We start from the raw sequence: 12,211 nt of genomic DNA, 5'->3' as shown, positions 1-12,211 counted from the left end.
ATTTATTTATTTATTTTATTTATTGGCTGCGTTGGGTCTTCATTGCTCTACACGGGCTTTCTCTAGTTGCTGAGAGCGGGGGCTACTCTTCATTGTGGTGTGCAGGCTCCTTATTGTAGTGGCTTCTCGTTGTGGAGTATGGGCCCTAGGCTTGTGGGCTTCAATAGTTACGGCACATGGGCTCAGTAGTTGTGGCTCATGGGCTCTAGAGCACAGGCTCAATAGTTGTGGTGCATGGGCATAGTTGCTCCGTGGCATGTGGAATCTTTCCAGGGCAAGGCTCGAACCTGTGTCCCCTGCATTGGCAGGCGGATTCTTTACCACTGCGCCACCTAGGAAGTCCCATCGTGAATATTTAAAATGAAAAGCATTTTTAAGTAACTTTATCTTTTTAGTATCTTTGACTTTTTGAAATATAAAGGCAATACAGGGACTTCCCTGGTGGTCCAGTGGCTAAGACTCCTTGCTCCCAATGCAAGAGGGCCCGGATTCAGTCCCTGGTCAGGTCAGGGAACTAGATGCCACATGCTGCAACTAAAAAAGATCCCACATGCCACAGCGAAGATCCCACACGCCGCAACTAAGACCTGGTGGTGGAGCCAATTAAATAAATAAATATTTTTAAAAATAAATAAAAGCAATGCAGATTCATAGTAATACAGTTAAGCAATACATATTGAAGTAAAGTAAAAGAAGTTAAAAGTCTCCTCTCCCTCTAGTTCCACTCCTCTGGCCTAATATATAAACTTCTAGATCTTTTCGTAAGCAACTTATATGTGGATATATGTGATAGTTCCAGTTTTATAAACAGTACAGGAAATCATTCTAAACACACAGACTTTTTTTCATTTAATAGTATATCAAAGGCATTCTGCCATGAAAATAGAGACCCTTTTTGTTCTTTTTATTACTGCATAGTGTTCCTTGCTATAGGTGTGCCTTTGTTGCCTTAAGAGGTCCCAGTTGCTGAGTGGCTTTCATTTTTCAGAATTATAAACCATTCTGTAATAAATATGTTTGTACATATACTTCAGTGTATGTATTAGTGTTTCTATCAGACTTTTTTTTTAAACATTTTTTTTCAAGTGATAATTTGGATTTTAAGTTTCTAGAGAAGACAGTTAAAAGTATAAGTGCTTTAATTGAGTGGTAGTGAATACCTGAGAAATGCCATTGATGTTCATCATATGTGAAAATTAGAACACAGATGTTCAAGGAAAATCAAAAACTTATTTTCATCTTTTAATTTGTTTACTTCCTTGCATATCAGGTAAAGAAACTTCTTAATAAAGTAGTACTCCGTGAATCTTGCTTTTACCGGAAGTTAACAGACACTTCAAAAGATGAAGAAAACCATGAAGAGTCTGAAGCATTGCAGGAAGATATGCTAGGTCTGAGTATATTATTATTTTTTTAAGATCATGCCGTTTTATAACTTATTAATTAAGGAAAAAATTAACATAATAAAATATGGTATTTTTTAGGGACTTGCCTTGAGGTACAGTGATTAAGACTCCACGTTTCTACTGCATGGGGTGTGGCTTGGATCCCTGATCAGGGAACTAAGATCCCACATGCTATGCAGTGCAGCCAAAAAAAATATGGTATCTTTTATATTATAGGAAACAGATTGTTACTTCCAACACCAATAGTAAAACAGGAATCAAAGGATATGGAAGAAAATGTTGGCCTTATTGTGTACAATGGTGCAATGGTTGATGTAGGAAGCCTCTTGCAAAAATTGGAAAAGAGTGAAAAAGTGCGAGCTGAAGTGGAACAGAAGCTGCAGTTACTAGAAGAAAAGACAGGTAAGGAAAAGCATTGGATATGTTGGTACTTATAACAGTATTGGGATATATATATATGTATAAACACATACATATATATATACCTATACTTGTGCATATTCATACCTTATGTTTTAGTCTATACACATAATGTGTTTACTTTTGAGCATTTCTGTTAAAGGTTAAAAAATTGTTTAGCTTTATAAGAATTAATCTTTGATCTTCATGTGCTTTCTCAGGTTCAATCGTTTTTCTTTTGCATCCTTTTAATCCTTCCCTGGTTCCACTTAGTTTTCACCAGTTTTTGCTACTTTCTCTAGTCTGTACAATCATTTTAAAATGTAGCTTGGGTTTAGAAGTAATACTTAGGTAAAGCTTAATTTAAATGAAATGAGTATTGCAGTGTGCTTTATAATTATTAAAATTGACACTTGTAGCCAGTTTAAGGAATTATATACACTTGTTATTCTCCTAGCTTAAATATTTTTAACCTCAAAGTTAAATTGGAAATTTTAAGGGGTAAGATGGTGAATTTTGGATTTTTTTTTTGACAGATGAAGATGAGAAAACCATATTAAATTTGGAGAATTCCAACAAAACCCTCTCTGCTGAACTTAAAGAAGTTAAAAGGGACCTTACTCAGTTACAAGAAAACTTAAAGATTTCAGAAAACATGAATTTGCAATTTGAAAACCAACTGAATAAGACAATCAGAAACTTATCCACAGTAATGGATGAAATCCACAGTGTTCTTAAGAAGGTTAGCTATTTTGTACCTTCAACATTTTCAAAGTTTATTCCTTTTCTTAAAAATCTATTTCTGGCAAATTTAATATTGTTAAGCTCTTCGTGGCTTTTCTAACAGAAAATAGTGGTGAAATAGTGGTAGCATTCTGTCTTTCATTAGAATAGTCAAAAGGAATTCTCCAAAGGTGGTATTTTCCTAGAACTTACTTAAGATGTCAACATGGTTTATTTGTGCAGACTACTTAAAAAGCAAGTTTTACTTGCATTTCTTTTAAAATCAGAGATTGAGTTTGAACTTGAGGCAGATAGGCCACTTTTTTTTTTAAGAACTTTTATTGAGATATAATTGACACATTATACTGCATGTATTTAAAGCGTACAATTTGAATTTTTTTTCTTATTAGTAATGCATGTATGGCAATCCCAACCTCCCCCCCGCATTCACTTTTTTTTAAAACCCATTTATTGGGCAGAGTTGAGAAACTTTTTTACACTATCAAAAATTTATTAGTGTTCTTTGTCTCAAAAATGTCTAGTGACTCAGTACCATTGTAAACTAGCGTCAGTAATTGAGAGACCTTCCAATATCCTGGGTCTCACTCAGAGAACAAGAAGAAAAAAAAAATCTACAGTGCAAGGAATGTACTACTGTTAGTAATATAGTCCTAAGAACCTCTGATTTCTTAGGACTTAGATGGCTTTCTCAAATATTAGAAATCATTCTGCACAGAGTTGAGAGATTTCTTTCATAGTTCCCCCCAGTTCAGTTTTCTATAGATGGTGAAACAGGCTATCTGGAGTATCTCTATTTACTAATGTTTGTTATTTTTAAAGTTACCTTTAAGAGAATCTAATAAAATATACTTTGTCTTTGTATGTTGTATAGGATAATGTGAAGAATGAAGATAAAGATCAGAAATCCAAGGAGAATGGTGCAAGTGTATGATAAAATACATGTAGTGATGAAGAATGGTGATAAATAATGTAATATATAAAATCATGATACAAGAATGTTTGAAAGTGATGCATGTTTGATTTTAGTAGTATAAATATCTGTTAGTTCAAATGATGTATAAAGTTTTATGAATGTGAGAGTCTTTGCTTTTGAAAATTGCTTGTAATTCCTGGCATCCAAATTATTAAACACTCCTTGAGTGAAATAATTTTGCATTGCAAAATGTTTTAGGATGAACTTTGTTATAGTTTTATCCCCAATAAAGTTCATCAGTTTAATTGACAGTAGTATTTAATTACAAATGTCTTTTATTAAACATAGAAAGTTGTAATTTTATTTATAGAATTATCATTACTAGTTTTTAAAAAAAAATTTAGCCTTTTAAAATTTCAGTATGAATCATAAAATAGCATGCCACTTGTGTTTTGCAAGGTTTTTGGACCACACATTTTTTTAACTTGTCCTAAAATCCTTTCTATCAGTCTCTAAAAACATTTATTAAAAATTTAACTCATTCAAAAAACAGTTTATCAAAAACTAAGAAAATAACACATAATTGTCATTGTTATTATATATGTTAGGCTTTACATAAAACATAATTTTGATGTTAATGTTAACTGCTTTCAATTAACTGTTCTAGTTTCCGAGAGTAGCACCTATACTTTAATTTTGAGGGTTTTTTTAAAATGCAGTGTATGTCAAATGTACAGTTTAGTACCAAGCCAGTAGATGTCAGTATAATGCCTTAAGTTAAGCCTTCTTTAATTAAAAATATTTTTTTATTAGTCTGTGTACTTCCTTCAGAATTTTAGATACATAAGAATTTTATTAACTGTTGAGTGAAAAGGTAGAAAATGCGACATATTCTAAAGCAGTGGTTCTCAACAGGGGGTGAATTTGCCCCCATAAGACATTTAGCAGTGTCTGGAGGCATTTGTACCTGTCCCAACTGGGTGAGTGCTACTGGCATCTAGTTGGTAGAGGCCAAGGACTTTGCTGAATATCTTACTTTGCATAGGACTGCCCCCTACAACAAAGGATTGTCCCCTAGCCCAAAATGTCAGTAGTGCCCGGTTGAAAAACTCTGGTATAAAGGAATGTAGGGTCAAAAATGACATGTCTTTGAAGTAACACCAGTGAAAGCTGAATTGCATCTTTTAGCAAATAATCAGGTTTTTTGTATGTAAATAACCCTTCTTGGAACTTTTCACTATCATAGAAATATATACTGCATTAGGGTTTTTATATTTTATTTTGCTAGAATAATGGTTCAGTGTTCCATACAGGTTAATATGAGAATGTAAGTGCCCTGTTACGTGTATCTTAAGCTAAATGGAATCCACATAGTTCTTACTAGGAAATAGATTAAAATACCTAAAATTCTTTCAAAGCAATTTTTTTTTTTACCTTAAGTTGCTCTTTTTGGTCTTGTTTGTTGAACTTCTCTGAAGTTGAATTACTGATTGATACATGATTATACAGTTACTATATAAATATTCCTCTATCTTTGAGGTAAGGTAGACCATTATAGGGTAATTAGAAAGTGTTTTTCTCAGAGGAAAATCATAGAGATAATCTTTGACTCAAAGACAGTGAGGAATGTAGCTCTCTAATACAGCGTGGTTTTGAATGAGAAAAATCATTACAAAGGCTACCTGTCAGATTTATTTGTCCCAGAGATAGTTAAATAAGAATAATATTGGGAGAATGGAGGAAAAAATGTCTTTCCATTATATTATTATTTATAGGTAAATTGGAAGTGGAAAGTGAGATGACTAAGCTAGTAAAAAAACACGTTACATATAGAATAATTGGTTTTAGTGAAAATGAGGTAAAAAGAACCTGTTTCTGTCCTTCTAAACTGTTTTGGATTTTATTTCCAAAGTAAACATACAGTCTGTTCTAACGTTCTGTCAGCTGGCATTGACCAAACTGAAAACATTAATCAGATAACAAAGTAGGTCTATGGTAACATTTAATTTTGTTTTCCCAACTTTTTTATGTTCTGGATGCCTGTATTTGCATTTCTAGTGCTTGATTCAGTCATTTTAAGACAATGAAATTTTAGGATTTTAATATTTCTTTCGAAATTTTGCCTAAGTCCTGGAAAATTACTCCTCAAAATGTAACAGCACAAAAAAAATTTATTTAAAGAGAATTACAGGGGACTTCCCTGGTGGTGCAGTGGTTAAGAACCCACCTGTTAGAGAACCAAAAAAAATAAGTTTGGAAATTTCTAGTTTTCTGCTAAAGAAAAGCATTTGGAAGATGTTAAAAAGTGGATGTGTTTGCTTATTGAAACATGGGTGAAATTTATTGTAACTGTATTAGGGAATTTTCTTGTGGATGTCCTTGCCCACAAGGCATTAAAGAATATGGTGAAAATAGATAATGTTAATTGTACATAGCAAACAGTAGAGGTATTCTTTTTAGATACCTAAATAGAATAGCTGACAATTCCAACAGGAAAGGAGTGGTATCTTCAGTGGTTGGCAGAGTCCAAGCTAATCTTAGTGAGTTCTCTCTCATCCAGGTAATAACTGATCCTTGAGAGGCTACTCAGAGCCTGGATTCTTTTAGCTACTTAAATCTCTTAAGTGCTGAGTAAAATTCATCAGAAATACTACTGTGGGAACTATAGATGTTGTTTAGGGTTTGACATAATACTGAAGGGCTTTCAGAGCATTCTGGTAGTCATATTAATAGTGTAGAGGGGACACTTCTTCCTGCTTGCTCCTATATGTCCTTTCTAGCCCAGCGTGCTCTTACCTCATCAGACCTTTGAAAGTCCCCAAGTTAACTCTAAGATGGCACTGAATCTTCTTGTGGGTCTGAGATAACATGAGGTTGTTTTCACTGTCGGAAACCATGTAGGTTTGCTTTTAGAATGTGTAGAATGTGAAGTCAAAGTAGGTACAAAAAGCATGTATAGATTTTAGGCAAAAGATTGAAGTGAGCATGGTAACTAGATGCACTGTAAAAGGTTCCTCCTTAGGACATGTAGTGGGCAGCAAACTTCCCAGGTTTAATTGCACTGCAGTTGCTATGTCTGTGGATGCTAGGAAAGAAATTTGTTCCACTGTAGTTTTGTAATTGGATTTTTGGAAGTTAATAAAAGTTAATATCTTTTTTTCCCTATTTATCTATTTATTGGCTGTGTTGGGTCTTCGTTGCTGTGCACAGGCTTTTTTAGTTGGCGGTGAGCAGGGGCTACTCTTCGTTGTGGTGCGCAGGCTCCTCATTGCCGTGGCTTCTCTTGTTGCAGAGCATGGGCTCTGTTGCAGGCACATGGGCTTCAGTAGTTGCGGCACATTGGCTCAGTAGATGTGGCGCACGGGCTTAGTTGCTCCACGGCATGTGGGATCTTCCTGGAGCAGGGATCGAACCCATGTTCCCTGCATTAGCAGGTGGATTCTTAACCACTGCGTCACCAGGGAAACCCAATAAAAGTTAATATCTAAGAATAGCTTTACAAATTATTTTTGTTTAATGAAGTTTAATGGAATGATGAGAATTTTTTAGGTATCATTACTAACACATTTTACTACCTCTGTTTTATTAACACAGTGGGTGATACTTAGACCATACTTTACTGCTTAAACTGGGAACCTTTTGAGAGAAGATATAAACAAGTACAGTATAAGGCAAACTATTAACTATTTATTATTCACCTTGTGAGTAAAATTGACCTGCTTTTAGTGTTCACTAAGTTTTTTGGGTTTTGTTGTTGTTGTTGTTTTGGGGTTGTTTTTATTGTTGTTGTTGTTTTCCCCCAGCCTGTGGGATCTTAGTTCCCCAACCAGGGATTGAACCTGGGCCCCTAGCAGTGGAAGTGCAGAGTCCTAACCACTGGACCACCAGGGAATTCCTTGGTGCTCACTAGTTTATTTTTTATTTTATTTTTTAATATATGTATTTATTTAGTTGCACCAGGTCTTAGTTGCAGCGGGCCTGCTCCTTAGTTGCGGCTTGCCAGCTCCCTAGTTGTGGCATGAGAACTCTTAGTTGTGGCATGCATGTGGGAAACTAGTTCCTCGACCGTGGATTGAACCCAGGCCCCCTGCATTGGGAGCACAGAGTCCCAACCACTGTGCCCTAGTCCCAAGTGCTCACTAGTTTAAAAACAAGTCTCAGGCTTATACATGAATGAAGGTTCAGTCCCAGAATATTTTTGACCATAAATTATACACTTAGTTTTTCTTATTGTAGAGAAGACATATTATGTCAGGTATTCAGATAGGGTACAACTGAAGTCACTGAGTCACCCCCTTGATTCAGCCCCATTAATGATGGAATCTGAATATGATCACTGGGCCTAAACTAAGGCAGTGGTTCTCAAACCAGTAAGCATCAGAATCACCTGAGAGTCTTGTTAAAACACAGATAGCTGGGTCCCATCTCCAGAATTGCTAATTGAGATGATCTGGGGTAGGGCTCAGGAATTTGCATTTCTAACAAGTTCCCAGGTACTGCTGCTGCCTTTCTAGGTTAACATGCTTGGAGAACCTCTGAACTAAGGTAGACATCTAGAGCAGTTTTTCCTACTGATACGTGATTTTTAAAGCTCCAAGAAAAGTAGCAGTTGTCGTGGAGATATTATCTCTGAGCATTTCGGGCTTTCTCTGTAGGTGTAAATATTTCTACATTGGTAAATATTTTTACATTGGGTATACTAGACACTGAAATATTTCTTGAATAAGTGAATGCAAATCTGGGAACCTGGAGGGTAGTCACTTTGAAAAGCTATATTCTTTGAAATAGTTTATGGGAAGAGTCACAACTGCTTAAGCAGCGGAACTAAATCACTTTATAGTTTTTTTTTCCACTTCTTATCCTCAAGCTGACCTGACTATGTAATTCGTTTGTGAGGTATCAAATACTGAACATAATCTAACTAATGTAGAATGACTTCACTGTCCAAAGCTCTGTCAGGTGGGTAGAGAGAGTAAAGGGGGTGAGAAGATGGTAATCTTCTAGGCTGTCTTTACTGAAAATCAGGCAGATTATAATCTTAGTTCCAGGGGAAATTGATCAATTAGAATTAGACCTCAAACAGTGTCAAGCTCATGAATACAAAGTCCAGCCCCTAAAGAAGAGAGGATTTTGCAGACTGTCAGGATCCCAACCACAGAGGCAGGATTCAGAGCTGGGGCCCCAAGTTTAGCAAAAAAAGAAGGTGGAAATCAGGAGCCAGAAAAATGCTCATCTACACAGATTTTATTTGAAGACTAGTTTGGTAATGGTGGTGGCATTTGGGGTCCACAAATTTAAGGACAGTGAAAGTAATAGATCCTACCTAGTGGTGTAACTCCTCAGAACATGTTGTCAGGCAGTTTGGATTAGCTCAGAAACCTGGTGAGCCTAAATCTACTATTTAAAGATATCTGAAACTTATAGCTAGGCAGGGCTGAAATGCAGGCTTAACTTCAGGTGGTTTTACAGATGTTTATTACTCAAAAATACCTAAGCATTTTCATATACTTAATTTTTTTTTTTAAGTGTGAGCCATCCTGATTTCAAATTGAATGAAGTCAAATCCAGGGTAAATCTGAATTTGGAATGAAATAAGAACCCTGCCATTCTAAAGCTTAGCCTTCAGCTCAAAAGTTAATTTTTCTGTTTTAGAGCTTGGTAATGTTACGCTCCTGGTTGCCTGGGACTTCTAGCAGTGTGCAGATAAAGATTATCTTCCCTGTGGTACAGTGGTTAAGAATCCGCCTGCCAATGCAGAGGACATGGGTTCAAGCCCTGGTCCAGGAAGATCCCACATGCTGTGGCACAGCTAAGCCCTTGGGCCGCAACTACTGAGCCTGTGCCCTAGAGCCCGCATGCCACAACTACTGAGCCCATGCACCACAACTGCTGAGCCCATGCACCACAACTGCTGAAGCCTGTGCATCTAGAGCCCATGCTCTGCAATGAGAAACCACTGCACTGAGAAGCCTGTGAACCACAACAAAGAGTAGCCCCTGCTTACCACAACTAGAGAAAGCCCACACACAGCAATGAAAACCCAACACAGCCAAAAATAAAGAAATACATAAATTCAAAAAAAAAAAAAAGATCACCTTAGGAAACTGAAGCCTCTGGAGGTAAAAGTTGTGATCCACAAGCTTCTTGCTTTCTTGGGCATTTACCGTTGCTCCAACAGTACCCTGGTACTCTTGCTTAAAAGTAAACTCAAGACCAGAAGCAAAACCAATGCTTTTAAAAGAGTCCTTGTGTTTTCTATAGGAAATCCTAAGCTGTTATGAAACCGTACGTTGAGATTTTGTTCGTATAAAATGTATGAATCTGTTAGGAGAGCTTCCTTCTAAGGGTAACAAAAATCTTGTGAGCATTGCTGGGGTAAGTAGTTTCTGGCTTATCTCCCATTGGATTTTCCCCCCTTGTATTTTCTAAGTGGTTATTTACTAAGCTATACTGTGTTTTACTAAGTTATTTAAAAACTTTAAAAATATTTTGAAGTCTAGGTTTAGATATTTCACTCACCTTTTAAATACTTGGATCTTCACATTGTTTTACAGTGTCTTGAGAGCAGATCGCTTTCCAATTCACCAGTTTTAGAAACCCATGTGCCCTGGACCTAATATCAAAAAATGCCATATAATCACTTTAATTTTTCTCCTTTATTGCAATGCTACAGTTTCATTATTAACTTGTGGTTAAGATGGTGCCTCTTCCATATGAAGTTTGTTCTAGGTTCTCAAATTTGGGAGATTAACTTCAGAATTGAACTTTTTCCAGACACTTTTTTAAAAATTAGCATTTATTTGTGTTTTCATGGCTTTTGCCCTAAAAATTTTCTGGGCTATTAAATCAGGTGCAGGTTCTACCTTTGGTCCAACAACAATTGATACTGTGCTGTTGTAGCAATTCAGGCAAATGAAGCATCATGAAGAGCAGGGTGCAAGTTTGAATGTGATCTCTAGGAAGCCATTATATAGAGGTTATTGCAACACTAATCTTGGAGTTGAAAACTTTCTCGCATCTAAAGAGACAAAATGTGAGCGGTTTGCATGCCGTATTGTTGGTGATCATTCTGAATTTTCATATTCAAGATAAACCAAAAACATAAACTTATCTTGGGTTTAGTTTGCTATGACAAATTCTCCTTTGCAAGGCTCATATAAGGGTTTGGAAAATTGATACAGCTTTAGTAGCCTGTGCTTCAGCAAAGAAATTGGTCATTTTTCCCATTCTAAAGGTGAGAAAATTCAACCAAAAACAATGGAAAGATATTCTTTCATGGTCCCAGGATAAATGGTAAAAGGTTTAATATTTCATATTATCTGGCTTCAGTAAAACCTCATATCCACTTAATAAATGAACCTAGTCTCCTGTTCTTTATAAGATTGTATTTCCAAATGCAGTTCACTGGTTACCTCTAGCCTTTTTATCTTCCTTCAGGCAGGGAAAGAACAGAATCTACTTCTAACATATAAAGAATAAATATTTAATGTCCATTCATTTTCTTTCTTAGATAGATAGACCTTTTGAAAGCCAATCCCTGACCACACAAAGATCACTTGCTGTTTCTGGCTATAACATAAATATTTAATTAAGATCTACTTTGAACCATTCTTCCTTAAGGCATAAAGTACACTAGCCTTGGGCTGCACTATGTCATTTCGCAAATCCATGTGTTATTTAATCCCAGGGTTTTTACCAGCTTTGCAAACTCAGGAGGCATTCACCTGGCTGTTGGAAGTGTTTCTAGGAGGTGAATTTTTAACCTTTGAGCTACCGTTTCTGGAAGAGAACCAGTCAATCTGGCTATTATGAATAATGCTACCACATTCAGGTAACAAGTTTTTGTGTGGACATATCTTTTAATTTATCCTGGGTGTATACCGAGGAGTGGACTTGCTGGGTCATCCATTGCGTTTTTTATATATATAAAAACAATAATAATAATATATATATTGTTACGTATATTATATATATATATATAAATTTCCCCCAAGTTTTATTAAGATGTAGTTGACATACAACACTATATTAGTTTAAGGTGTACAGCATAATGACTCGACTTACATATATTGTGAAATGATTACCACAATAATTTTAGTTAACATTCTTTATCTCATATAGATACAAAAAAAAATGGTTTTTTTCCTTGTGATGAGAACTCAGGATTTACTCTTTTAACACTTTCCTACTATTATAGCTAATCTAGATAACGCTGCAGTGAACGTGGGGGTGTAGCTATCTTCCAGGGTTTTTTAGTTATTGTTAAATGGGAAGAATACAGAAAAGTATCTCTTTTCTGCCTTTCTGAAGTTAGTATTTCTAATTTATAATGTGATATATAGTATGATTCCATTTTTCTAAACATTTCTTTCTGCCTATATTTACCTAGAAAAATGTTCACCTTGTTAAAGGTGATCATTTCTGGGTGGTAGAATTTCAAGTGGATTTTTTCTTTTTCTACTTTAAATTTTTAATAATATGTCATTTTTTCAGATATGAGGCATTCTAATTTCTATTGATTTATTTGCCATGCTGCACTTCATGCTGGATCTTAGTTCCCTGACCAGGGATCGAACCTGCGCCCCCTGCATTGGAAGCATGATGTCTTAACTGCTGGGCAACCAGGGAAGTCCTGAGAGACACTCTGAAAAAAAAAAAACACCTATGTGGTTTGGAAGACGATTGGGAGTTATTAATGTCCCCAAAGAAATGTCTACAACCTAGAAAACCCAGTAAATCTCCTTTCTGA

General features: G+C 35.8%; 1 protein-coding gene and 1 non-coding gene across 5 annotated transcripts in view; one reads left to right on the top strand and one right to left on the bottom strand.

Annotated features, from left to right (window-relative positions):
• Positions 1-3,773, top strand: part of CCAR1 (cell division cycle and apoptosis regulator 1) — a 52,536-nt gene extending 48,763 nt beyond the window's left edge. For all 4 annotated transcript variants that reach the window (XM_057734894.1, XM_057734893.1, XM_057734895.1 and 1 more), the window contains exons 22-25: positions 1,271-1,391; positions 1,623-1,808; positions 2,342-2,547; positions 3,421-3,773. In XM_057734894.1, coding sequence (XP_057590877.1) covers positions 1,271-1,391; positions 1,623-1,808; positions 2,342-2,547; positions 3,421-3,480 — 573 coding nt within the window. In that variant the 3' untranslated portion in view covers positions 3,481-3,773. The remainder of the gene's footprint in view (positions 1-1,270; positions 1,392-1,622; positions 1,809-2,341; positions 2,548-3,420) is intronic.
• A 3,507-nt stretch (positions 3,774-7,280) lies between these two features.
• TRNAG-UCC (transfer RNA glycine (anticodon UCC)) lies at positions 7,281-7,353 on the bottom strand. Its single transcript has one exon. It is a non-coding gene; the product is annotated as a tRNA-Gly (tRNA).
• Between the last annotated feature and the right edge of the window lie 4,858 nt (positions 7,354-12,211).

The sequence above is a fragment of the Hippopotamus amphibius genome, chromosome 5, assembly GCF_030028045.1.
Source record: "Hippopotamus amphibius kiboko isolate mHipAmp2 chromosome 5, mHipAmp2.hap2, whole genome shotgun sequence".
NCBI classification, from domain to species: Eukaryota; Metazoa; Chordata; class Mammalia; order Artiodactyla; family Hippopotamidae; genus Hippopotamus; species Hippopotamus amphibius.
This window is presented reverse-complemented; position numbering and strand designations above follow the sequence as displayed.